The 22,632-nt window shown below is 40.9% G+C and overlaps 1 protein-coding gene across 3 annotated transcripts in view; it reads right to left on the minus strand.

Annotated features, from left to right (window-relative positions):
- cep120 (centrosomal protein 120) overlaps positions 1-22,632 on the minus strand; it is a 34,988-nt gene that overhangs the window by 11,418 nt on the left and 938 nt on the right. The window contains exons 2-18 of one of the 3 annotated variants that reach the window (XM_085476300.1): positions 22,446-22,602; positions 21,224-21,338; positions 20,981-21,125; positions 18,077-18,225; positions 15,520-15,717; positions 15,217-15,441; positions 14,703-14,922; positions 14,431-14,620; positions 12,888-13,037; positions 10,527-10,709; positions 10,351-10,447; positions 9,543-9,719; positions 9,317-9,406; positions 9,119-9,211; positions 7,977-8,138; positions 7,764-7,886; positions 7,109-7,207 (exon numbers count right to left, since the gene is read on the minus strand). In XM_085476300.1, the coding sequence (XP_085332426.1) occupies positions 7,109-7,207; positions 7,764-7,886; positions 7,977-8,138; positions 9,119-9,211; positions 9,317-9,406; positions 9,543-9,719; positions 10,351-10,447; positions 10,527-10,709; positions 12,888-13,037; positions 14,431-14,620; positions 14,703-14,922; positions 15,217-15,441; positions 15,520-15,717; positions 18,077-18,225; positions 20,981-21,125; positions 21,224-21,338; positions 22,446-22,602 (2,573 nt within the window). Of the gene's footprint in view, positions 1-7,108; positions 7,208-7,763; positions 7,887-7,976; positions 8,139-9,118; positions 9,212-9,316; positions 9,407-9,542; positions 9,720-10,350; positions 10,448-10,526; positions 10,710-12,887; positions 13,038-14,430; positions 14,621-14,702; positions 14,926-15,216; positions 15,442-15,519; positions 15,718-18,076; positions 18,226-20,980; positions 21,126-21,223; positions 21,339-22,445; positions 22,603-22,632 lie in introns of all 3 variants that reach the window. The other 2 variants (XM_085476301.1, XM_085476299.1) reach the window with 2 other exon arrangements.

The raw sequence follows: 22,632 nt of genomic DNA on the forward strand, positions 1-22,632 counted from the left end.
GGAGCTGAACTCAGCAGCAAGATCACATGACCAATGAAACCAAGACATGATGGAGGTTAACTGGTCCAAGCAGAGAATGGACCTTCAACAACCTGTTATAAAACTTTAACCCCCGGCAGACTCTTTCCCATGGAAAAGGATTGCATTTTTCTACGTGGTAAGATAAAAAGCATTTGCAGGTATGTGGGCACATGGAAGATGCTGCACTTAAAATCAATAAAATAACAAATACTCTGTGGCAATCAGTGGAGTATTGAACTCCTAATCGTGATGACCAACTCCAACTCTACTGCTACATCTTCAAAAGGTCCAGAAGAGTGAAGAATGTTATCTTGTGTGACAGAAGTTTGTGCATCGCCAAATTGTAATCTAAGTAATTCTACCCTGTATATGTACAGTGGGGCAAAAAAGTATTTAGTCAGCCACCGATTGTGCAAGTTCCCCCACTTAAAATGATGACAGAGGTCAGTAATTTGCACCAGAGGTACACTTCAACTGTGAGAGACAGAATGTGAAAAAAAAAATCCATGAATTCACATGGTAGGATTTGTAAAGAATTTATTCGTAAATTAGGGTGGAAAATAAGTATTTGGTCACCTCAAACAAGGAAAATCTCTGGCTCTCACAGACCTGTAACGTCTTCTGTAAGAAGCTTTTCTGTCCCCCACTCGTTACCTGTATGAATGGCACCTGTTTGAACTCATCATCTGTATAAAAGACACCTGTCCACAGCCTCAAACAGTCAGACTCCAAACTCCGCCATGGCCAAGACCAAAGAGCTTTCGAAGGACACCAGGAAAAGTATTGTAGACCTGCACCAGACTGGGAAGAGTGAATCTACAATAGGCAAGCAGCTTGGTGTGAAAAAATCAACTGTGGGAGCAATCATCAGAAAATGGAAGACATACAAGACCACTGATAATCTCCCTCGATCTGGGGCTCCACGCAAGATCTCATCCCGTGGGGTCAAAATGATCATGAGAACGGTGAGCAAAGATCCCAGAACCACACGGGGGGACCTGGTGAATGACCTGCAGAGAGCTGGGACCAAAGTAACAAAGGTCACCATCAGTAACACACTACAACGGCAGGGAATCAAATCCCGCAGTGCCAGACGTGTTCCGCTGCTGAAGCCAGTGCATGTCCAGGCCCGTCTGAAGTTTGCCAGAGAGCACATGGATGATACAGCAGAGGATTGGGAGAATGTCATGTGGTCAGATGAAACCAAAGTAGAACTTTTTGGCATAAACTCAACTCGTCGTGTTTGGAGGAAGACGAATACTGAGTTGCATCCCAAGAACACCATACCTACTGTAAAGCATGGGGGTGGAAACATCATGCTATGGGGCTGTTTTTCTGCCAAGGGGACAGGACGACTGATCCGTGTTAAGGACAGAATGAATGGGGCCATGTATCGTGAGATTTTGAGCCAAAACCTCCTTCCATCAGTGAGAACTTTGAAGATGAAACGAGGCTGGGTCTTCCAACATGACAATGATCCAAAACACACCGCCCGGGCAACAAAGGAGTGGCTCCGTAAGAAGCATTTGAAAGTCCTGGAGTGGCCTAGCCAGTCTCCAGACCTCAACCCCATAGAAAATCTGTGGCGGGAGTTGAAAGTCCGTGTTGCTCGGCAACAGCCCCAAAACATCACTGCTCTCGAGAAGATCTGCATGGAGGAATGGGCCAAAATACCAGCTACTGTGTGTGCAAACCTGGTAAAGACCTATAGTAAACGTTTGACCTCTGTTATTGCCAACAAAGGTTATGTTACAAAGTATTGAGTTGTATTTTTGTTATTGACCAAATACTTATTTTCCACCCTGATTTACGAATAAATGCTTTACAAATCCTACCATGTGGATTCATGGATTTTTTTTCACATTCTGTCTATGGGGTTGAGGTCTGGAGACTGGCTAGGCCACTCCAGGACTTTCAAATGCTTCTTACGGAGCCACTCCTTTGTTGCCCGGGCGGTGTGTTTTGGATCATTGTCATGTTGGAAGACCCAGCCTCGTTTCATCTTCAAAGTTCTCACTGATGGAAGGAGGTTTTGGCTCAAACTCTCACGATACATGGCCCCATTCATTCTGTCCTTAACACGGATCAGTCGTCCTGTCCCCTTGGCAGAAAAACAGCCCCATAGCATGATGTTTCCACCCCCATGCTTCACAGTAGGTATGGTGTTCTTGGGATGCAACTCAGTATTCTTCTTCCTCCAAACACGACGAGTTGAGTTTATACCAAAAAGTTCTACTTTGGTTTCATCTGACCACATGACATTCTCCCAGTCCTCTGCTGTATCATCCATGTGCTCTCTGGCAAACTTCAGACGGGCCTGAACATGCACTGGCTTCAGCAGCGGAACACGTCTGGCACTGCGGGATGTGATTCCCTGCCGTTGTAGTGTGTTACTGATGGTGACCTTTGTTACTTTGGTCCCAGCTCTCTGCAGGTCATTCACCAGGTCCCCCCGTGTGGTTCTGGGATTTTTGCTCACCGTTCTCATGATCATTTTGACCCCACGGGATGAGATCTTGCGTGGAGCCCCAGATCGAGGGAGATTATCAGTGGTCTTGTATGTCTTCCATTTTCTGATGATTGCTCCCACAGTTGATTTTTTCACACCAAGCTGCTTGCCTATTGTAGATTCACTCTTCCCAGTCTGGTGCAGGTCTACAATACTTTTCCTGGTGTCCTTCGAAAGCTCTTTGGTCTTGGCCATGGCGGAGTTTGGAGTCTGACTGTTTGAGGCTGTGGACAGGTGTCTTTTATACAGATGATGAGTTCAAACAGGTGCCATTCATACAGGTAACGAGTGGGGGACAGAAAAGCTTCTTACAGAAGACGTTACAGGTCTGTGAGAGCCAGAGATTTTCCTTGTTTGAGGTGACCAAATACTTATTTTCCACCCTAATTTACGAATAAATTCTTTACAAATCCTACCATGTGAATTCATGGATTTTTTTTTCACATTCTGTCTCTCACAGTTGAAGTGTACCTCTGGTGCAAATTACTGACCTCTGTCATCATTTTAAGTGGGGGAACTTGCACAATCGGTGGCTGACTAAATACTTTTTTGCCCCACTGTATACCCTATAATGCTACCCTGTGTTCTTCTTGTGGTCCACAATATTTTGAATGAAACACTAATCCATCAAGTTTTTTTTCCACTTATCTAACGCAGGGTGGTTGGGGGTCAGAACGTGTCTCTGGTATCATAGGGCGAAGGGTTGAGTACACCCTGTAAAGGTCCCCAGGCTAACACAGAGAGACAGACAACCATTCACGCTTACAGCCAATTTAGAATCACCTAGCACACATCTTTTTGGATTGTAGGAGTATCTGGAGAGAACGCGCAATCTCCACATGTAATGTACTAAAAACTGCACTACTGAGTACATTATGTGCACTTTTATATAAGTAGATTTACATTACTGCAAAACTGATACACAGACTGTATGATTATAGATAAAACTGCTGAAATATTTCAGAACGTATGCTTCCGTTTAACCTTTAATTTTTCTTTTTACCTGGATCTTTCTCAACTTCAATTGATGTCTCTTCATCACAATACACTGATGTTTTGACAAAAAGTCATAGTGGGCATTTCTTTATATTCTGTTTATAGTTTCAATTAATTTTCCAAGGTTTTACATCATTTTAAGCTCACAAAACAACAAAAAGTACCTTATTATTATTATTATTATTATTGTTAATAAATAATTGTATATATTCAATTATTTACTTGAATTCTAAAAATATAAGATTCATGGTTTTTAAAATGGCCATCTGCAAATTCCAGCAACGGCCTCAGTAGCAGTTCAAATGTGAGCGGTACCCAAAGCTAGAAACAATAGATTCTTCGGGGGGAAAAAACCTGCTAAAACGTGAAGCAAAATGTACTTGAGTGGCCTAGAAATGCTGAAAAAAAAAAAAAAAGGCATTAAAAATAACCCACTTTTGCATAATTTGCCCATCAGATGCAGGCAGGTGGTTTTAATGTTGTGGCTTATGATTATATTTGACTTCTATGGTGGACTTCAGTTCACATCAGAACAGCAACAGCCCCTTTTCTTTCCTCCATAAACTTGGATTTTGTATCAAAGCCTTTGTTACTGCTGGATCTGCAGAAATAAACTGGCCAAGAAGTCTTTGCTTCTTTCTTTTCAAGAAAATGACCAAGTGTAATTCTCTGTCCCACAACACCTAGCTTCTAAAAATACCACATTTACGCTTCTCGTCCTAAAACTTTAATCTCTTTGTGCCCTAGTATTTTTTCTTTGAAAAGACCAACTTAAGCTCCTTGTCCCAATATTTTGAATTCAAAAAGGCAGGGGCCGACCCTCTGATCTAAAACCACAGTCCTGTGTGGGTATTAATTCTCCAGCCGCTTGCACCTCCTGGGTAGAAAAGCACATTATTCCTTGGACAAGAATTTTTATGATCTGACTTGAGCTAAACAGCACGCCATGCGAGGCGCTGAGAGGAGAGAATAAATAGGCGAGTAGAGGCCGAGAAAAACCAAACAAGCGGCGGCTTTAAAAACTGCGGCGCACCAAGACGGATGGTCGTGTAAACACAGGCCTGATATTTTATAAAAAGCGAGAGTGTGACATCTGAATAGTTAGCGCCTGACTAGCTTATTGCTCAACGCAAACCCAGGGAATGATTAATAGGTGGGGGGTGACACTCAGAGCTGAACCCCCTTAGAGGTGCATAAATCACTCTGTGTTTTCTTTACAATGATGTGGCACTTAAGAGAGGGGAGGAAGGAGGGATGGGGAGGAAAAACCAAAAGAAAAAAAGTGAGAACAAAGATGGGAAACGAAAAGGAAGGCGAACCAAAAGGAGGCAGACAGGAGGTACAAGGAAGGATACGTGAGGCAGACGAAGAAAATTAAGAAAAGAAAGGAGAACTAAAATGAGGAAGAAGTTTGAACGTGATAAATAGTGAAGACACAAGAGAAGGAGAAACTGTCAAACAAGAAGAAAAAAGGAGACAGGAGGAAACAAAAGAGGCGAGGCTGCTGTAAAAAGGAAAAATGAAAGAGAGACGGAGAGCGAGGGGGAGGAAAAATGTCCGTCCAGTTTTCCAGCTGGTTAATGTCGGTAACAGTTATTAGTTTGTCAGATAAGGTCTGTGCGTCTGCGTGTGTTTACATTAGGCTTAGTCTGACTAAAGCCCCACTTAGTGCTGTGTGTGTGCACATAAACGTCTACCCTTGTGAGGACAAGTTTCAGTTGTAGGCCTGTGGAGTGATGACGTGCTCACTCACTTTGTGACAGACCTTCAAAGGGTTTGGTTTCAGGGTTTGGGTTGGTATTAGGTTTAGGCATTTAGTAGTTGTATGTGAATCAGAGTCCTCACAAAGATAGGTGGATGAGTGTGTATGGGCTGTTAAGAACTGATGGCTGTCTACTTCAACTCTGCTAAATATTTGACTCCAATGTAAAAACACACTTCGTTCTCCTCCCGTTTTCTTTCTCCTTCAGACATACAAACACACACGTGTGTCTTTCCAAACTTGTGAGGACACAAAACCAATACAAATCCACTCTTAATCCTCAAACAGCATAGATATATACACTTTGATGCTTTTTGGGCCTCTGACCACAGAGTGTATACTGTAAAAGATGCATGTAGCAACGTGAAAGTGCCTTAAATCTTTTTAATGACCAGCAGAGAGCAACTCCTCTGTTTTCAAAAAGACTGCTTTCATGCCTTACAACGTCATGGTCATGTTTTAAGTGATGGTCCCTATTAGAGTAGAGTAGAGCAGCAGCAGACGTCACTAACCAAAAGCTGAATTCCGGTTTTCTATTTCCATCTTTTGCTGTTGATGCTTTCACGTAACTTCCCATGATGCACCAAACATTACTTCTCCACTCTTTGCACACCTTCAGCTTTTATCCAGTTTCTCTTGTAGTTTAAGTTCTGGCCTTTTTGTTTGTCATCTCTCTACGCTCCTTTATCCTCTCTTTTTACCCCCTAGCTGGTCATCGATGGTCACTCCCGCTCAATGAGACTGTTTTTAATGGAAATTTCTTCCTGGGGTTCTCCGTCTAATATCTGGGGCTTTATTTAGGGTTCTAATGTTACAATATAAAGTGCTTTGAGATTATGTTTAAGCTATGAACTTTAAACTAAAGTGAATTACTCAACTTGGCGACTAACTGCAGGGTGATGAAATCTGTCGCAGCATTTGGACCAAGACACTGAATGGCAACCAAACATTCACTCTCACATTCACACCTACAGCTAATTTAGAATCACCAGTTAGTCTAAAAAGAACATGTTTAGATTGAGGAAATAAAAAGACAACACCAAAAAAGGTGACAGCAATATAAAGTCTACAGTAAGTTTTAAATTGCCTTAAAACTCAATCACACATCTACATGCTGCTGCATCCTCAGTATGATGTGACGTGTGTGGAGCTATGGTTGGTTTCCTCTGCTCACTCTATGTCTTTAAACAGAGCACTTACATGTCCTAACACTGTCAGCTCATCTCTAGCAGCAGATTTAAAAACCTGCAGCATCCCCTCACTGAAAAACTACAATTATCTGCTGTGAAATATGACCGCTGTCAAGACGGTCCGAGGTCAGCTCCTCTCACTCGCTTTGTTTTAATGGTAAAGTTTGGGTTTTGTTTTTGTCAGTTTCAGGTACTGCTGTCATCATTCTGTCCTGTTCTGTTGAGATTCTGGACTACTAGTCTTGTTTTCATCCATCTGGTTACTGATGTCATTACATACTGGAATACTCTATGAATATCAACTTGGAATGTAATTAACATTTAGCTTCAGATGTTATTGCGCTTTTCTAAAAACAAAAATAAGTAACTGTAATTTGCTGAAAAATCCTTTTTATGTTTGGTTTGTTATGAGTTTTTAAACACATTTACATACTTAACAGGGATAACCACTGGCCCATATTTTTATACTTAGACAACTAGCATGAACATACCTTTACAGCCCATACTAACATGCAAACATGCATTGTTAAGACTACCCATCCTTTAAATCTGTAACCCCGGTATAAAAGTTTAGCACTCTACAGTAAACAGCTCCTATAAGAATCACATCCTTCTCTGGGTGAACCATACCTGTTTGAATCGAGCAAGCTCCTTTAAGGCACGCCCCCACTGCTGCTTGTAGTGTAGCTTGGATTTAGTGGCGGACTCCAGCTTCCTCTCCAGCTCCACCTGACAACGAAAAACACCTTTTGTGCTTTTTTCAATAGCATATTTATTGTGTTGCATTTTTTTTGTTTTCATTTTTAGTTTATTTCTTTCAGTATTGCTTTATTTTTACTTATTTTAGAGTTATTATTGCAAAAATGTATTAATGTTATTTAACCCTTTTAGCTTAAAAAGGTTATAGAGCACTGTTTTATGTAATATTGTAGTATTACATGTTGTATAATAATTTTTATTATTTTAGACTTTTAGCAGCTTTTTTTAGCATTTTCTCTAATATTGCTTTATTTCACTAACTAACCTGTGGAGTGCAAATTGTGTCATTTTCTTTGAGTTTCATTAAATTTCATCTTGTAATATTTTTATATATTACATCTGCTCTGTCCCATCAGCTTATCGTATATCTGTGAAGAAAACCTGGAAACCTGCACAGAAAGGTGATGTACAAATAAGGTCTGTCAGTTTTTTATTTCTTTACTCTTTTGCTGTAACTTTGACTTTAATTTCATTATAATGAGTACCGTCTTTCCAGGTAGTACTATTCCTAAAGCAGCTGCTTTACCTTCTCTAGGGTGAGCAGGTTGATCTCTGACTGCAGTCTGAACTCGGGTCTGATGTTCTGTTGTTCTCTGAACAGCTGGAACTCTTTCTCCAGCTGTTTGTACCGAGACTCACCATCTGCAATCTGCACAACAGGAGCACAAAGAAAAGAATAGAAGAAGTCACTTGACTTTACAATCAGAATCAGTCAAACAGATTAATCCTCAATCTCTACCTGCTGCAGTAACCGTGCTCGTTCCTCCTCCATCAGTCGGACTTTTTCTCTCTCTAGCGCCACCCGGTGGTCGCACTCCTGTCGCAGTCGCCTGCTGCTCTCCTGCAGTTCCCTCTGGGTCAGCTCATGCTCGGCCCGCAGCTCCCTCTGCAGCCTCTGAGTCTGAAAACAGAGATGCACTCACTTTACTGTAGAGAAACGGTTTGGTCAGTTATAATCTTGACTAGAGTGAATGTCACTGCCTGGTCACTTCCTTCTACCTTTGTATGTGTGAAATATACGTAGACTGCATGCATTTCACATTCTCAATAATCAATACATTTTTAGATATTACATTTTGCAGAGAGCTAAAATCTACAATCTACCAGTGAACACTTTGACTGCAAGAGTAAAATGGTCTGCTTAAATGGGGTCTTTAAGAGATCTCAGAAAAAAATTATTATTATGATAATAATACTAAAAATGTTAAGAAAAAGGCTTTTACATACATTCTATGGTCAAAATAGCCCTGGAGAAGCTTTAATGAAGACTTCTGTGTAGCATTTCACCTTTAATCTACATTTTAAACATCAGCACAGCCGATGTTCTGACTAAAAGTGTTTTAAAAGAGCCAAAAATCTAAAACATACACTTGTATCTTTAGATTTATTGAAGTGTCTTTGTTATGCTTACATTTTCTATAATAACAAAACCTGCTATAAAGGGTTTGGTCAGTTATAATCTTGAGTTTGGAAATGGCCACATAATTTCTAGTCTATGTTAAACAAGAACTACAAAAAGTACAGTTTTACTGATAGCTGCTTTTGAAGTGTGAGCTATTAGCATTTGGAATGAATGAAGAATTGGTTTTATATATAACGTTGTACACAAGATGGTGCTACAATGTGTGGCATAAAAGTCATAAAGCGGTTGAGGTGATGGATGATGACAGATGCTGATAAATTACTGAATAATGCAATGATCCAAACACTTCATGTGATGTCTGATGATCAATTTTCTGTCTACAGTCCTCCTTCTGTCAAGCAATTCTTAAGTGTTGACAACACACTAAAACACACATTTACAGAATTACAATTACAATAATTTGTATGAATATTATGAGCCTTTGATACTGTATGTTGTGTCATCAGCTAGCATCAGACCTCCAGCTCAGCCTCAGCCAACTGTTTCTCTCTCTTCTCCAGATCAGACAAAGTCTTCTGAAGCTGCTCCTCCAGCAGGTTATACTCCACCTCCTGCAAACACACACAGATGTGTAGAAGTGAGCAGGAGGGACCTTTCAGTAAAACTTAAGCATATATTGATATGTGAATTTGTGTAGGCGGGTGTAGACTCTCCACCTTCTTCTTGACCAGAGCTTCTCTCTCTCGGTCTCTCCTCCTCCACTCTTCTGCTAACGCCTGCATGTGGCTCAGCTCCTTCTTCCTCAGCTAAAACAAGCATATTTTATAAACGTTATATAATAGTCGACTCCTACAGGAAAAAAAATTGTTCAATTTTTGGCAAAAGTAAGAAAATATATGAGCGCTGTAAGAATCCAATAAACTGCATGGAGCTAGTGGTTACCTGATCATCAAACAGATCCTCCTGCTCCTCCTTCCACATCTCCAGCTCCAGGGCTGTGCGGTACTCCAGAGTCTCTCTGGGGACTGTAAGACCCAGTGGCGCTGTGTGGAGGCTGGAAGCTGCAGGTCTGGGCACTGCAGGGTGGAAGGATGGCTGCGAGCGAGGTGCAACTTCATTCTGTAGATATGTAGGAAATTAAACATGTCAAAAGTGATCTAGTTGAGCTAGAAACAAACAACAACATTTTACTCCAAGTAATCTGTGGTGATAGAAGACTAGAAAGACTTTTTTTTTTTTTTTTTTTTTTTATCTCTAAAAGAAAACTAGCATGGACAGAAAAAGGTTGTTTTTAGAGCAGAACACATTCCCAGCTCTACAGTGTTTATATAGTTTTATTTTTGGAACATGACTCAGTTAAAAACATATTTTTCAAACCCTGGCACTCAGTTTATCCTTTGAAACAAAGGTTTACATCCTGTTTCTTTAAAAGGCACTTATTGTAGATGACGTGCTTAAAAATCCTTTAAACCTTATAAAATCAACTAAAGCTGTGACTCCACATCCAATACTTTGTGTATCATGTTGGAGAGTTATGAACTGAAAGCAGCTTTTATAGAATAGCACTCTGTACCACAGATGGTGCAGCAAGTAAAAGAAGTCAGTTTTCAGTCTGACTGATGGTGAAAAATGTTGCACGGAGGGATCGACTAAAACACACCTAGGTCATCTAAATCCAGAATATTTTTGTTCTTTATCTTGTTGAAAGGAAGATGCACCATACTGGCTGTTATTTGCGCTGCTCTCTCACCTGTGATGAGTCAGACACTATGACCTCTGTGGCTTTAACCAATCCCAGGTCCTCTAGCGTTGCCATGTAGCCCAACTCTGCCACCTTCTCACTAGGCCTGAGAGACAGATAGAAATGCAGCTGTTAAACAGAGGTTAATCATCATTACGTGATCCATCAGTCAGTCTGGTTTCTACCGGTGTTTTTGGACCACAGGGATCCTGTCCAGGTGAGTCTGTCTCCAGCACTGCTCTCCAGTTGATCCCAGGAATCTGCTCTTCTCAGTGCTCAACAGCTGAGAGAGTTGGATGGAGGCTCGTCCAATCAGCTGGTCACGGCTGGTTGTATCTCTATGCCAAACCTCCACCACCAGAGGAACTCTACAACACACAGTTAAAACACATGAAATCCCCCCGCTGCTTTTTTAACACTTCTCCTGAACTAACACCAAACTAATGAACATTCCTGCATTTTTTCTTTCTTAATTTCTGCTGTGAGATTTTAGAACATTTGTTACCAACCGGTTCACTTTAAAAAGTGGAGCTCATCTCATCAAGCATAGCTGGCATTCATGTACAAAGCTGCAGGAGTATGAGCTGTAGCAGGAGAGCTCGTGCTGCTACACTGAGATCAATGAGGCGTCATAAGAGAACAAGGACAACTATCGCAGGCTGCAATTCAAAACTGTGGAGCTGAAGTCTGTTCACAACATTATTTATGAATCCAGTTTAAGTACGAGTGAGCCATCTTTCTCACAAAAACACATCCGTATACATGTTCCCCAGCCTCACTACTGCACAAATACAATCTGATTCTATGGAAACACTGTATCAGGATAACAATGTTTCCTCAAAGAATAAGAAAGAAAGAAAAACCAGGTGACTACCAGGGGACTGCATAGTGTTTCTGTTTGCTGCTGGTGCGGGGCGATGTCATCGGTGACATCTCGAAGGTGGGACGTCAACGTGTGTGCATGTGACAGTGAGTGAGTGGTCTATGAGTGTGTGTGTGCATGGCTGAGCCCCGGACCCTGTGGGACATGGTCACCGCTCCCTGCTGGACGCTTATGCCTCTCCCTGGGATGTGGGTGCTTGTTGGTTCCGGGTTGCGTGACTGGATGCTCTGGTGTGGCCGTTGGCCCGCTCCCTTTGTGAGTCAGGGTAGCTTGATCGATCTCGTTGGTGGGGTGGGGGGGGATTGCTGCGTGCTGGGTGACTGTGTTCTCAACTTGTAACAGGGTGGCCGGCCTCTAGCAGGTCCACTGCCTATTGCCTCTGGGAGTCTCACCCTTTGGCCACGGGCACCCCATCTGGGGCCTCCATCCTTCTCCTCCTTGGATGGATGCGCGGATGTCGCAGTGATGTGTGGCCTTGGGTCCTCAGTACTCTTCAGGGTCTTGGATGGGAGAGTTGCCCTGGTTCCATCTCCATCTGTCTGTTGCTCTTGTGGGGTTGTTACTGCAGCTTCCCACCCTCATTATCAAGTCAATTCATGACAAATACACATAAACATCTCTCAGGTGATTAGTATATTTTCTCATTTTTGTGTTCCAGGTGCTGTATGTTTGTTTTTCTTACAGGTGCAGCAGGTGTCGATACATTGTTCATTTCTATTTGTGCTCCATCCTATTATTATACCCCCCACACACACTTTTTCCCCTGCCTGTCCTACCTTACACATTGTCATACTTTATCACATATAATGTAATAACTGAAATAACACAAAAGGAAATGAATAAATAATCAGATAAAAGATTCACATGAACACAAGGAGGCTATAAAGATTTTATATAGCTGTTTTTGGAAAAGCAAAATGTGTTTGGCACCACAGTGCACTCAGATCACAACTCTGATTGCAAAAGCTGCCAGACAGGACAGGATTTAAAAATAAAAAAAGGGCATCATGTTCATTTGCAGTGACCATTCCCTCAAAGGTGTCACAAAACATAACAGCAAAATGTTCTCTACAGCAGAACTAAGAAAAAGGAAATCACTGAAGGGTTCAATGGTTCAGGTTTTTCCTTTAATTTTTCACCCATTTATGTCATTTATACTGTCATGAAAAACAAACTTTGAAGTAAAAGGAAAAGATAATTATAGATGATAACTTAAAAGGAAACACTATTCGAGCTGTCATTATAATAGGTCTGGAGTTATTTTTCCATCAGAAGAGTTTTGTGCCTGTTGGCTGACACAGAGTCAGAGAGCTGATCCCTCAAGCAGGAGGACAAAGAGCAAACCAACGATAAACCCGACAGCTCAGCTTTGTTTAAATAATGTATGAAGGTGAGATGGTTTCTTTGCACTTATTTATGTTTTACTGTGTTATCATTAAAAATATCACCACTGGACCTTTATAACTATACAAGGTAAGTTACACTGAATATTTTTTCCTGATAATATTTACTGATACTGAATGAAAGTGAATTATTTAACTGCGATCAACATTTGATCTCCTTCCATATGTTTAAAGCATGATATTAAAAACAGGGTCCATCAGTTGCAATAATAGCTGCACTTCTTTAAATTTTGATGGAAGAATGAAGTTTTTTTCCCTACCTGCTGAAGGTTTCCTGTAGCTGCTGTGGCAGGGCAGCAAAGTCGAAGGCGCAGTAGGACTGAGGCAGAGACACCTCCGTGTTCCTCTGCAGCTCCACAGGAGGGTTAGTCATGATCGGAGCAGCACTGCCAAAGAACTGGTAGGAGTACCTGAAGTGTGACAAATATACAACCATCAATGAACAGATAAAATTAAAACCACTGCACTAAATATTTGGATGGATTCCTAAATAGAAAATTATCTCAATGAAACACCAGACAGAAGTCCATGAAATCTTACGATAATAATTTTTTTAAAGGCATGTTTGTTATAACCGATTTTTTAAAATAAAATGTTAGAAGTGATGATTGTGAGTAAAATACAGGAAAACTACTTCCTCTATGTTGAACAGTTGATAAATTAACTATCCACACTTATACAGACCTTTAAAGCACTAAAGGTAAAATCAGTACATTTATTTGTACATGTTAACAATTAAAAATCGTTACTGGCCCCATTAACCCAGTTTTCAAGATACTTAGCAGGTAGTTTACATCTTATGGTTTTTGAGAACATATAAACAGGTTTAATGGCACTGATAGCATTGCATGATTGCAAGTCGCAACTGGGCTTGTTTTTTATATGGGAACGAAATCATGGCAGACAGGATTTGTAGGTTCTTAATGCAAATAATTTGTGTATTTCATTAATAACAACTTTAGGCCCAGAAATTTTAGTTATGCAGCCAGACCCTGAACCTCAACAGCTAACAAATAGATGACCACTCAGGCTACAGCCTCAGTTTCTACCTGTTAATGTTTCTAAAGTAGAATCACTGTGGCGATCGCTTTGTGCTGGTTTTCATGTTTGTTTTGTGTTGCCGGTGTTGTGCTTACATACTAAGAGAAAGATCACGTGTGTGCTCATTAGGATAGTGCATTAGGTGCCGGTATGTTGGGGTGTGGCCTATTGCCTTATATTGTAAAATGTAACTATGAGAAAATGCATTTCAGGTGACTTTACGGAGAAACAAGAAACTAATGCATCACATTGTGTAATTAATTAATTTCTCCAGTAAATACTTAAGTAACGCACTGCATTATTTGTAAAACCAGTAATGACTCAGAAAAAAGAGGAAAAATACCTCCAACAAACCTTCGACCCACAGCATGCAATTAATTTGCAAGAATCGAATGTCTTCGATATCTTGCTTAGTGATGGTGATGACTCTCAAGGCGGAGTCAATGAGAACCCCGTGAGAATCGATAAGGATATGAATTAAAAAGTAATATCAATAATGGCATCAGAATCGCTAAATTCTTATCAATTCAATTGACATAATATTTTTTTAATTGTTGTTGTAAACAAGCTGCAATTTCTAATGCTTGGCACCATGTAAATAAAACTGAATGGAAATTAAAATGCTTCCTCCTGACTCAGGCTCAATGCTGCTGAGTGTTTGACAGATATTAATGTGAACATCTAAAGTTCCCTAAAATCTCTGCACAGCACCGTATGTGGAAAAACTCATTCTGACAGCTGAAAGCAGATAAAGTGTTTCACCTGAGCGTAGCAGCAATGGGGTGGGGTAAGCTGAGGTTTCCCAGGCTGCGAAGGTCCAGAGAGAAGCAGTAGTGATGAGCAGAGGGGGGGATGGAGACTTTGGGAGCAGAAACACTGACGGATGACATTCCACCATCCGCTGCAGCCTCAGGCTGTCTGGGCAGCGATGCTGGAGCCTCCAAATCTGTAGCTGGACACCAGTGAACAAACTTCAGCTCTAAACCTTTCAAACTTCTCGTGTGAAAATGACAGCTGCTTATTTTAAGTCCTACCTGCCAATCCTGTCGGCTCTCTGCCGTGCCGGAGCTCATCCAGCAGACTCTCTGCTTCGCTCTCTGTATGAGATGAAGGAGGAGGGAGAGGAGGACCCCGAGGACCAGGATGTGGAGGAGACCCTGCAGGCTTATGGACTGGAGAAGAGCTTCGAGGTCTCTGTTCAGCAGGAGGAACAGCAGGAGACAGCGCTCCACTAGCCTCTTTATTCCCCACAGACTGCTGAAAGGACACAAGACCATGCATCATGACATGTAGTGTGATAATCGGACAACAACTCAGGTCCATCATAAAGCATAACAAAAACAACCAATGCATCAGGAAGTTATAAAATCACAGTGGTAAAGAAACACATGAAATCTAGTCTGAGGCTCTATGCAGAGTTCTGCTCTCCCTCCAAATTGCTGTGAGTGCAAAGATTCATCCTTCATTCATCTCATGTAATTTAGAGCTGACAACATCCCAATCATAAATGTTTTAGAAATTAAACTCTGAGTACTTGTTTTCATTTACCTGCAGTGTGACCTCCTCCCTCCTCAGGGTTACAGCCACTCCCAGAGTCGGCTGCAGGTCGGTGGGCAGAGCAGGCAGCGTCTGCTTGACTCGCTTCGGAGGCTGCAGGAGAAAGGCTCCCTCTAGTGTCGCTGCTTTGTTATCCAGATCCGTGGAAATACCAGCCAGAGCTGAGAGAGAAATGTCAGTGCTGCCCAAAGAGTGATTCCCACAGCACAGGTGGATCTGAGGAAGAGAAAGGACTAAGACATACAGGTACACAGCAGGTAACTGGGAGGCAGGAGCTCCCAGTCAGGCACTCACCTGTAAACTGGGCTGCTGAGACAGGAAGGCTTTGAGGATCTGTTTGCTACTGCGGATGCGCACAGACGCGCGCTCTGGCTCAAAGTCAGGACTCAGGAGGTTGTGGAAAGGCTCGCTGGTTATGTCGTTCCCCAGTAAAGAATAGTAGAAGAAGAACTCTGAGCCCTCCGCTGACAGTTTCATGGTGCTGGGGACCAACTACAGCGAAACAAAAACATTTCTGGTTTTAAAGGATTCTCTTTTAAAGTCTACATGTACATGTGAAGATAATTTTTCAGTTTCAGTCAGCATGCTGGTAAAATACGAGTGTGTGCATGTGTGTGATAATGTTATAGAGTTATATATATTTTACTATTTTATTGAAGAACTGTTTTATAACAATTTTAACTCCCACAGAAGCTGCAGATTTTCATAAACCGGGGCGATCGTGGCTCAAGAGTTAGGAGTTCGCCTTGTAATCGGAAGGTTGCCGGTTCGAGCCCCCGGCTCGGACAGTCTCGGTCGTTGTGTCCTTGGGCAAGACACTTCACCCGTTGCCTACTGGTGGTGGTCAGAGGGCCCGGTGGCGCCAGTGTCCGGCAGCCTCGCCTCTGTCAGTGCGCCCCAGGGTGGCTGTGGCTACAATGTAGCTTGCCATTACCAGTGTGTGAATGGGTGGATGACTGGATATGTAAAGCGCTTTGGGGTCCTTAGGGACTAGTAAAGCGCTATATAAATACAGGCCATTTACCATTTACCATAAAAAACATTCATTTAAAGTTAAATATGAATAAATACTTGAAGTTCACTTTTAATTAATCGATAGTTAACTCAAACATACAGTTTTTAAGAAAATGTTAGCAAAAGTCAAACGACTTTACTCGGTTGCGTGACCCTGAAGTACACCGACAGAGAAAACTGGCAGCTGCAAGTGTTAATGGTCCTTCCACATGTTCCTCTACAGAACATTTCTCAAGATTTACTTCTCTAGATATATTTCAATAGCCAGAGGCTTTCTTTCACTCATGGTAGTTCTTGCTGAACAAGTCAAGGTTGCGGAGGGCTGAAGCCTAAATTAGCTGTCATCCAGCAAGAGGCAGAATTCACCCTGGACAGTTTCAGGCTCAAAGACACACCTATGACCAATTTGGGATCACATCATGTGTTTTGACTGTGGGGGAGGAAGCCTGAGAAGCCAGAGAGGTACAAAGAGAACATGCAAACTGTACACAGAAAGACAGCTGCTGGATTCGACAGCTGCTGTGATGTAGCAGTGCAAACCACTGCAACACAGTCGTCAATTCAAATTAAAAATCTGATTACATTTAGGCTATTCAACAGTGAGTTATTGTCAATATGACATTCATTTATTTGTTTATAGAGAACCCCTGCTAGTACTTCTTGAATTCTGTTTTTTTATTATTTTATCTGTTTCACTGAAGAGCACATCAGCCATCAGAGCCATGCAGCGCTTCCCTTCTTCTTTGCAGGGCTGGTCGACTAATTGGATTTCCATTTAATTACATTTTTGGCTTCTGGGGATAAAACGATTACTTTTCTGCCTTTATTTTTGCTATAAAAACGAGAGCTTTTGGTCAAAAAATCTACAGCGCATGAAATAATTGAAAATGGCTCCCATTGGTGAACCAGTAGAAGGACAATTAATGGGTGCCTGCAGGTTCCTTTGTTTTCTCTCACCCGCTCTGCTTTCGGGTTTCTGGGACGTCATTTGGTTATCAGCTTCAGCTCTCCCTCGTTTCTTTGCAGGGCTCTTATTGCCACCTGCAGACATCTTGTGGGAGAGGCTGTAGGCCAGCAGGGATTGGCTTTACATTTAAAAGCAACTGCTAATCTGGGCCCCTGACACCATAGCCATGTTTTTTCAATTCATTTATTAGTTTTAGTATGTTTAATATATGCATGACATTAATTAATAGTTATACTAAACATTCAAGATTAGAATTACTGCCACATTAAGCTATAAAATAAAAACACCCCAACTACACATTAATTAAGATTTATAACTAATGCTGCGCAGCGTGTAATGTGAAAACAATTCTAATTGTAATGGTTGGAGAAGAGATTGGTTTAATTTGGCAGTGAGATACTCAGTGTCTTTGCTCTCTTATTATGACACTCCAAAGGAGGCAGTCCCTGTAGGAGCAGTTAAGAGATGAAGCAATAATCTTTCAACAACAATAACCACCTGTGATATTCTTCATCCATATTTTAGAAGTCATTCTGAGAAAACTGCTGTGCTTTTATTTCTTTAATACTTTTCTCAGCTTCTCCCAGAGTGCCTTTAGATGACCCCAAATAGCAGGCCTGGGGATGCTGTCAGCTGGGTTTATCATCATTATCTGACACGTGGAAACAGAAACAACCCATGCAGCAGTGACAACATACGAGCGAGCCAAGAAAAAGAGTGTTTCTCCATTTTCTGTTATCAAACTTTAGTCCAGATACTGGAAATTTGTGGGTGTGACATCACTTTGGCTACATTATCTTAAGCAATAACAATTCAACATTTAGGTCTGACGTGATCACACAGGCATCAGGGTCAGAGTTCGGTCTTTACCTGCTCTAGTTTGGTTGCGAAGGCCACGGTGACAGAAAGGACAAACATGTCGGTGCAAAGATCTGCCGGCCCTACTTGATGGTATCCCTGGTCTGGGATCAGTATGGCCTCCAGCCTCTCTGGGAGTAGATCGGTCACCGAGGAGGAACCTACACCAGCATAACAAGGAGATCAAAACAAGCAGTAAATAAAAGAGCAAAAACAAAAATCTTACAGGTTGCAGATGTGAAGAAACCACAAGTTTTATTTTTATTCACTGAAACCACCAATTATTCCTCTCTGATGTTTGCTGGTAGCAGAGCAACGCTTACACAAGAACCGGAGCTGAGCATGAAGTGAGACTGTACAAAACCACAAGCAAGACATCATGGCTGCAAACCAGGAACTGTGTGAACAGAAGTTTAACTCTAAATAGAGCAATGTTCACCTCAGACACATTTTCAGATCTGAAGTGTACAAACTGAGATGTCAGAACAGGTTGTTACAGTAACTTGGCAGCAAAAAGGACTCAGAGTTAGGGCTGCAACAATAAACTAAATGCTTAGGTAAAAGCACGGCTCTTTAGCACGCCCTTGTGTTAAACGATGAGCAGGCGAGTGTTTCATTCACATTTGTTACTAAAAACAGACCTGCAACTGAACCTTATTTAGGAGCAATGGATGAATAAAACGTAAGACCATGTAGCCCCCAGTTTTTCACAACAAAAACACTGATAAGACAACAACAGCAGTGATGATGACACTGTCACATACACACACACCACCGTGACTGAGAAGGTGAGCTCAGATTGAGTGAAAGAAAACGTGTTTCTAGCATCCAAAATATCCTGGAATTACCATTAAAACCTTCCCTGGGAAAAAGCTAACGTCCTTCTTCAAACCACCTGGTCAGCAAACTCTGACATGAGGAACTTTGTAGCTGCTCCATCCACTGCCGTTTGGTTTACACAGCAAATAAATCTGCAGTAAGTCTCCAGAAGTTGTATTAAAATATGCAGATGAATGTTAACTTGGTCTGAAAGGATGTTTAAATTACACAGCTTCCTGAAGACTGACGACAGACGTCTTATTTTACGTGGCGCGATGCCTGCAGCACACAGGGTGAGTCTACAGGGGGGCATTTTCAATTCCTCAGATTAATAATGAAATAATACAAAATACTGTGTTAATTAAATTGCATTCATATTTTTAAAAACTGAATTAAAAATATTCATAAAAATAAAAGCTTTTTTTCCCAGCAAGCCAATAAAAATGTACATGGACCAATAAACTCTGAACCACTGACCTGTTAGGTAGAACGCTGAATTATTATTACGTCTACATCATTAACTTGTTGTCAAAAGCACACAAACACTTGCCTCATATTAATGTCAGAAAACCTTCCAAGAAGCAAGAGTACAAATTGCTTACATATCTTATTTTATTTAGCTTTGACTGCACTTGAGAGTATTTATTTATTCAAAATATCTAATATTTATATATATATTTTTTTAATTACGTTTTAATATGGCACATAAATACAATCAAAGGATTTATTTTTTCTGACAGACGTTATATGCAGTTAAACTTTAAAGCATTACAATTTCTAAAATAGAAAACAATGAAAAGTTCATTCTGAAAGACGTGCTTTTTGTCTTTTGAATGTTTATTATTTCTTATTAATAAAACAAAAGCATTTCTTATCTGACTTCTCGATTAATCGACGGAATAATCAGTTGATTACTCGATAAGAAAAATAATCAATAGCTGCAACCATTCTCAGTAAAAATATATTTATTCACTTTCTGAATTACCTACTTGTGTATGCAATCTTGTGAAAAAGCGGCACATAGCATTTAGACTAAGTATAAACTGTGATAATCTCAATGAAAATATTATATTTGTTTTAAATGTAATGAGTAATAGAATAGTAGTTCTTCACCCTCATAAGTAAATCGTAAACAGAAACATAGACTGAGTGCTCCCTTATGATTTTTTCCCCCTGCAGTAACAGCCGAAACACAAAGCCCTTGCAGTCAGTGCACTTTAACAGGCAAATATGAACTAAGTGAACTTCAGCTCGAGGCTCAACTGTATAGACTGGGAATATTTTCCCAGAGAAATGATGAGATTCAATTTTCTGAATGTGCGACTTTATGATCTTACAAGTGCTCACTTCACAGAACGGAAATCCCACAATCTGAGCTCCTTCTGCAGCTATGACCCTGTAATGACTAACATAACACATGACTAATGCTATATTATGTTATGAAAGAGACAGACCATCAGACCACTGTTCTTTACAATGTCAGTAAAAGTTACACCAGATCCTCCATCAGTGCACTAATCTGTCAAAATGATGGATAAGCTCTGGAGTTGTCTGTCATTGTCAGAAAAAAAGACAAGAATTTCTAAAAGTAATTTTTTTTTCACATCTAGAACCCTGGAGGAGGTTAAAAGTATGCCCGGTTTAAATAGAGACGGATTTTACACATTAAAAACTCTGGATTTAGGCTCCATGTATGCTGCCAACCCACTATTCTCCCTTCTTAGATTTCAAACATGAGTCAGTGTTTTCTCTACAACTGAGCCAAGATCTGGACCTTTTTCTTCTTACTCACACTTTATATTTGAGGGTGACCAAAACCTAAACAGTAAGCAGTAACTTTATAGAAGGATGTTAAAGGAAAATAAAATCCCAAGCTTTGTCTTTTGCCCTGATTCTTTTAAGTTTCTTTAAGGCAGGAATATGGCACAGCAGTGACGACTCAGCACAGAGTCCGACTGGACTTCAGAAAGAAAAATAGTTTATTAAAATGTAGACTGTTCCAGCTCATCACCATCAAACACAAGTAATACAGTTAAATAGAGAAAAGATAAAACCAAGGAAGGTGAAAACAAAAGAAAGAGAGCTGGGAGAGCTCACCTTGTCGGGGCGGGGCCTTCTTGGCTTTGAACCTATCAGGTGAAGGTTCAGAGGGCTTGTTGTCATTCTCCAACACCATGCTGAGCAGGAGGGAAGGTTTCTGTTTGGTGTACTTACTGCTGAGCAGTGGATACCAGCGTGACTCCTGATACACACAACAGATTTATCAGAACATCAGCCCTGCATAATAAATCTTCTACCAGCGCACCTCTGAACAGACAGACAGACAGAGAAGACGTTCACCTGTTTGACCTCCTGAACTGATCGAAGGTCAAGGACAATGTAGCCGACGCTTTCTTTTTTCTTGCTGACAGGGTCAACAGCAAAACACTGAAGCTTGATGGGAGTTCGCTGCAGTCTGAAGAGACAAGGCCATCAAGAGGCATTAGTGTGACTCGGCTAACATTTTCACAACCCTACTTTAGAAAGGTTTTTTTGTGGTTTGAGATAAAATTTGTTTTCTGTAATACTTCAAAGGGTAGCTGCCTAACAAATCAAAAGTATTAGAAAGAACATCCAAACAGTCAGACAAACTGCTGTGATCGAACACCTGGGGACACAGGGAAGGAAGAACTTCCTTTCAACAGGAAAAGACCTCCACCAGGGCCAGGCTCAGAGAGGAGTAGCTATCTATTGTAACAATTTGGGAGGTGAGGCGAAAAAAGAAAAAAGAAACATTGGCTAATTATGTTTTGTTCTCGTTGCTCAAACGATTAAATGAGAAAATAACCAGGGAATCATGAACTAGCCAAATAAACATTTGTTACAGCTCAACAGAAACCTCTTTGACTTAAGTCTTAAGAAAGTCCAAACATGTGAATTATGGAAAATTAATAACAATAATCAGCCTCTGTACAGTTGTGAAGAGGCAGAGCATTAGGTACAGACATCAAAAACCTTTTTTGGTCCCTGGTTGGTGTTATTTTTCTTCCAAGGTTGCAGTTCCAAGTAACTCTACATGTACTTGGCTATGTCCATCTTTTACATACAGTCTATGGAGGCATGTGGTTGCAGCTCTACAGTCAATCTTTTCAACCTACTGTAATTTAATGGAAATTGTTCTAATATTAGTATTTTGTGGTTCTTAATTAAATAATTAGATAATAATAATTAGATTTTTACAATATTACCACAACTTTAACCTCAACAACATAATTTTTAAAAAAAAAACAGTCGCGTCATCACATAGTAAATCCAGTAGAATGTGCTATGCTTCCACTGTTTACAAGCATGTAGCAAAGAAGCATCGCAGCTAAACACAGTGGGTGGAGTCAAGTTGTGTATTGACAGAACAGACAATATAAAAGATAGACATGGACAGGGCTGGAAAAATGTATCCAACGACAAAGACCTTTTGTATAAATCTATGATGAAAATAACAGCTGTATCATGAGATCAAAAATATTAAATTACTCATAGAGCCCAGGATGTGATTAAAAAGTTTCAAAAACACATGATATCTAACCTGTGCTGGTGCAGCGTCCTGCGGTCAAGCTCCCAGGCCAGCTCGGTGCTGAACTGCGGTTGCTCTCGGTGCTCTACAGGATCCGTGGCCAGCTGCTCCCCGTCAAAGCTCGCCTGAACCACCAGACTGAGCCGAGGACTCTTGGGGAAGTGACGACCTAGGGATTGACACAAAGTGTTTCCGATAC

This window comes from Copadichromis virginalis, linkage group LG12 (genome assembly GCF_057382275.1).
Source record: "Copadichromis virginalis isolate Kocher_CV1m ecotype Utaka linkage group LG12, C_Virginalis_male_GT1.1, whole genome shotgun sequence".
Classification (NCBI taxonomy): Eukaryota; Metazoa; Chordata; class Actinopteri; order Cichliformes; family Cichlidae; genus Copadichromis; species Copadichromis virginalis.